Below are 5,117 nucleotides of genomic sequence, written 5' to 3'. Positions count from 1 at the left end.
CTGGCTCCTGAACAACCTCTGCTCTCATCAGTCGTGGTCTTGAACAAGGACAATCCTTCTCCAACCCTCAGCTTCTCATTTGTTTAACAGGCATAACCACTCCCTGGCAGTATTGGATTATGGGAGGAGATGATGTTCACGAAGTGTAGCATGAGGTTGGACACTCAGTGATTGGTTTTTCTGTTCTTTTCTGTCCCCACCAGCACTGTAACCGGCTCGTAGACAATCCCAACTGGGAGGATCTACTGGGGCAATTTTTGGGCCTTGGGAAACAGGACCCTTTAGGTCCTAAGCACAGGGCTGCATCACCCAGATGTAGTGTGTAATCCAAAGCAAAACAAGAACTCTAACCTGTAAAAATAAGTGTAAGAGAAGTCCAGCCAAATTTTGGATATTTCCTGTCATGGGTTGGTTGAATGGTGTTTTGAAAGAACAAATGTTAAATTCTTTCAGAAACTACTTTTGGTACCTCTGCTTGGCTGGTGACCCAGCACATACCCATACCTGGTCCACCTGTTCTCTAGTCCAGCACTGCCTGGCAGTGAAAAGCCACGTACCGTCTCTCCGTCAGAGTCTCAGCATCCCTACCTTCATCTGCAAAGCAGTGGGACAGGGGAGGCAGGAGGAGCAACTGACTTGATGGCTCCTTTAGGGTCCCTCTGGCTTTGATGCTCTGTGTTTCTGCCAATCAAATCCCCGGCTCTGCCTCACCCGGGACTGGCAGCCATGATTGCCTCTCTGAGAGCAGAATGTCCAGGGCAGAGCAGAGCAGCTTCATCCTTTTGCTAGGTCCTGGAGTCTGACTTCTAGAACATTATTTCAATGTTCAGTGAAGGAAGATTTGCATTGCCAGATACCAGTTAGTACTCACCATATAGAGACTCAGATAAAAAACTGAAATATAATTTGTCTGATGTTATCAGTGAAAAGACAGAAAGGGAAACAGAAAATTTTGGCCTTAATATTTTCTTCCCTGAAAACCTGAACTTCTGGATTCTCCAGAAAACATGGCATAGAAGAAAGAGTCTTGTCCTGGGAATAAAAGACCTGAGTTCTGGTGGTGGCTCTGCGTCCAGTGCCTGTGGCACTAGAGAAAGGTCCTGCCCTTTCTCTGCTCAGTCTCTGGCCTTCAGGAGGAAAATTGGTTAGATTTGAAAATAAAAAAAAAGTTGTTTCCAACTTTTACATTAGTGGTTTTATGCTTAAAAGGTGTTTTGAGAAGAGAAAAAAATTACAGATGATTCTAGGAAAATCGTGGGGCTACTGCTCATGGACTCATCAGGATCAATGAGGCAGGAATACCAATATCAATATGGACTTGCCTGGGGGATTGCTTAGTCCAAGGGACACATATAAAGTGGAGGGTGAATCAGTATTTCTCTGTTAAAACCCCCCAATCTGTGGGTTGAAAACACTCCCTCCTGATTCCTCTGGGAGGGGTTCTTTTGTCTGGGAGCAGCTATTGCAAGCAGATCTCCAGTTCCTTTCCTTCCAAAATGCTTCCCAAGCAATGACCAGGGAGTAGGGAAGCCTGCTGGCTAGTGGGCGTGCAAAACAGGAGCACCTGCTGAGCTGCAGCGGTCAGTAGGGAGGCAGGTTCAATGGAGTAACACAGATACTGTCTTGGATTCTCTGTTGCTGGCCAACTGTGGGAGAATCCATTAACAGTTCAGACAGGCAGAATCACTACACCAAGCAAATAAGAGAGAAAGGAGCCATTCCCTGGTTAATAATTATGATGGGAAGACAGCATGTTGCTGTAAACCTCAGAGAAATCAGCTCTCCCTAGCAACGTGGTGACAAAGATGTCACTTTTTCAAAATTTAAAGCAAATGCCAAAAGAGAAAGGAGCTTAGGGGCCTGGTTTAAGAGATCTAATATCTCCAGAAGGACCATATGGGACATGGAAAAGGGGATCAGCATAAGTTCTTAGCACTTAACTGAAATTAAATAATTATGTGATTCTTTGCTGAATGTCTTTTTTTTTTTTTTTTTTTTTGGTGTGGGGAGGGAGGTAATTAAGTTTATTTACTTATTTTTAGAGGAGGTACTGGGGATTGAACCAGGACCTTGTGCATGCTAAGCGTGTGTTCTACCACTTTAGCAATACCCTCCCCTCCTTTAATGTCTTTCTCTACCACCAAAATTTCAGATCCATGAAGTTAGAGACCTTATTTGTTTTGTTCAACTTGTTATATACCCAGTATATAATACATGATTTTGTATATCATAGGTACTTTTTCCATACTTAATTTAAAAAAAGGAAAAATAGATGGAGGGTGAAGGATGAAGGGATGAAGGATGAAGGCAGATCCCATCATCTCTCTTCTAGAGTTGGCTGTAAATAAAGATAGTTATATTAATTATACAGTGATTATTATGTAATTCTCATTCCAGAATCACTGATTTTTCTGGTTCCCACCTGTTCCCACTACCTACCACCTGGGCATACAGCTTAACCCATCATGGAAACTGTAGCCTATAATGGATCAGAGGGCTCATCGACCATCTTCTTCCTTATGGGCATCCCTTCTCTGCCAAAATCCCTCTTCCTTCCTATCTTCTTTGTCTTTCTCCTCCTCTATCTGCTCATCCTGGTGGATAACACCCTGATCCTGGTGTCTGTGGTGATAGAGCCCAGACTCCACAAGCCCATGTACTTCTTCCTGATCAACCACTCAGCCCTGGACATTCTTTTCACTACAACCACTCTCCCCAAGATGCTGTCCCTAAGATGCTGTCCCTACTCTTACTTGGGGACTACTACCTCAGCTTCACTGCCTGCTTCCTGCAGATGTACCTCTTCCACAGCTTCTCCTGCTCTGAAGCCTTCAATTGGTGGTCATGGCTTATGACCGCTATGTGGCTATCTGCCGCCCACTGCACTACCCTGTCCTCATGACCTCACAGATCAATGCTGCACTGGCAGCCAGTGCCTGGCTCACTGCCCTCCTCCTGCCCATCCCAGCAGTGGTGCAGACCTCCCACATGGCTTTTGACAGCACTGCTCACATCTACCATTGCTTCTGTGACCACCTGGCTGTGGTCCAGGCCTCCTGTTCTGACACCACACCCCAGACCCTCATAGGCTTTTGCATCGCCATGGTGGTGTCCTTCCTGCCCCTTCTCCTGGTGCTTCTCTCCTATGCCCACATCCTGGCCTCGGTGCTTTGCATCAGCTCCCGAGAAGGACGCTCAAAAGCCTTCTCCACGTGCAGCTCCCACCTGCTGGTGGTTGGCACCTACTACTCCTCCATTGCCATAGCCTATGTGGCCTATAGGGCAGACCTGCCCCTTGACTTCCACGTCATGGGCAACGTGGTGTATGCTATTCTCACATCAGGCCTCAACCCCCTCATCTACACACTGAGGAACAAGGATGTCAAAGCAGCCATCAACAAAATGGCACATCCCCAGGACCCAAAGAATGCTGGGAAATCCTGATTCATAGGTGTAACTTTATCTTCTCACAAACACAAATAACAGTAGAGGGAAAAGTGGACATTTCAGATAGCCAGACAATTAGAATAACAATTCTCAAAGTACAGTCCTAGGTATTCTTCCATTGTAATAAAATAATGATTTTCTTTCCTTATTTCACAGACAAAATGGGTTGGATTTTTCTATTCAATTTTAAAGCTGTGAATCCTAAATTTCACAAGACTGTGAGTACAGTTGTGGGCACATTTCCATTATTTAAGCAATTTTGATTCTCAGAGACTTCAAGTATTTGACTAGAAAGAAATTCAGTCTTTTCCTTTGTATTTCCTCTTCTAATATTTCTAAATGTCCCCAGAATTGCTGACACATAGATATGAATCAGCTTTGCCTTTCTTGCTGGAGTAGCAACTTAGAAATTCCCTTCAAGGAAAAAGTCTGAAACTACTACTATCTCAACCCTGTTGCCTGGAAACTCACTGCCACTACCAATATTTCAATACCAGTCATATAGGAAATTTACCTCTGGTGTCTAACCCCTCATGGCATCATAAAAGTAGAGCATGCTCTTCCTCTAGCTTGTGCTTAGGCAAGAAGTGTCCCTCACCAAGCCTGTGGGACAAAAAACCTTTACAATCCTTTTAATTCTAAGCCACACCATAGTTTTCCTATCCATGACAATGGGGAGCTAAGTAGAGAAGTCTCTCCCTGCCATCAGTAGTATGCTGTGTCCAGGACCTCCACTCTTTCTCAAGATACAGTCCTAGGTATTCTTCTTTTTGGCCTTAGAAACCAGCCCAAGCTCTTTATTCCCTTCCCCAATGCCAAATTTCATCCTGAAGAATGTCTTTCACCTATAGCCTCACCCGCTAACTGGCACAGTCTCTTTGTATTTCCCAATTTTAAAAAGTCGTTTCAGCTTTTGTGCATCAAAGGACACTATCAAGAGACTAAAAAGAAAATCCGCAGTGGGGGAAAATATTTGCAAATTTGATAAGGGGTTAATATCCAGAATATATAAAGAATTCCTACAATTCAGCAACTACAACAAAAAACGAACAACCCAGTTCAAAAAATAGGCAAAAGATTTGAGTAGACATTTCTCTAAAGAAGATATACAAATGGCAAATAAGCACATGAAAATACGCTCAACATTACCAGCCATCAGGCAAATCAAAACCGTAATGAGATATCACTTCATACTCCTTAGGATACCTATTGTCAAAAAATGGAAAATAACAAGTGTTAGTGAGGATGTGCAGAAGTTGGAAACCTTGAAATAGTTGTGCAGCCCCTGTGGAAAATAATATGGTGGTTCCTCAGAAATTTAAACATAGAATTACCAAATGTTCCATCAATTCTACTTTTGGGTATATATCCAAAAGAATTGAAAGCAGAGTCCTAAGAGACATTTGTACACCAATGTTCATAGCAGCCTCATTCACAATAGCCAAAAGATGGAAACCACATGTCTATCGACAGATGAACAGATAAGCATATACCTACAGTGGAATATAATTCAGCCTTAAAAAGAAATGAAATTCTGATACATTCTACAATGTGGATAAACTTTGAAGACATTATGGTAAGTGAAATAAGCCAAGACACCAAAAAAACTAATATTATGTGATTCCACTTACATGAGGTACTTGGAATAGTCAAATCACAGAAACAGAAAG

The 5,117-nt window shown here is 43.0% G+C and overlaps 1 protein-coding gene across 1 annotated transcript; it reads left to right on the top strand.

Moving 5' to 3' along the window:
* The first annotated feature begins 2,465 nt into the window (after positions 1–2,465).
* On the top strand, positions 2,466–3,444 carry LOC102506764 (olfactory receptor 2AT4-like). Its single transcript, XM_014556511.1, is given in 3 exon segments — positions 2,466–2,723; positions 2,726–2,831; positions 2,834–3,444. Coding segments are annotated over 3 exon segments (975 nt in total).
* Positions 3,445–5,117: the final 1,673 nt, after the last annotated feature.

Source organism: Camelus ferus, chromosome 10 (genome assembly GCF_009834535.1).
Source record: "Camelus ferus isolate YT-003-E chromosome 10, BCGSAC_Cfer_1.0, whole genome shotgun sequence".
In the NCBI taxonomy this organism is placed as follows: Eukaryota; Metazoa; Chordata; class Mammalia; order Artiodactyla; family Camelidae; genus Camelus; species Camelus ferus.
Note: the sequence above shows the minus strand (reverse complement) of the source record. Positions and strands in the feature narration are given on the sequence as shown.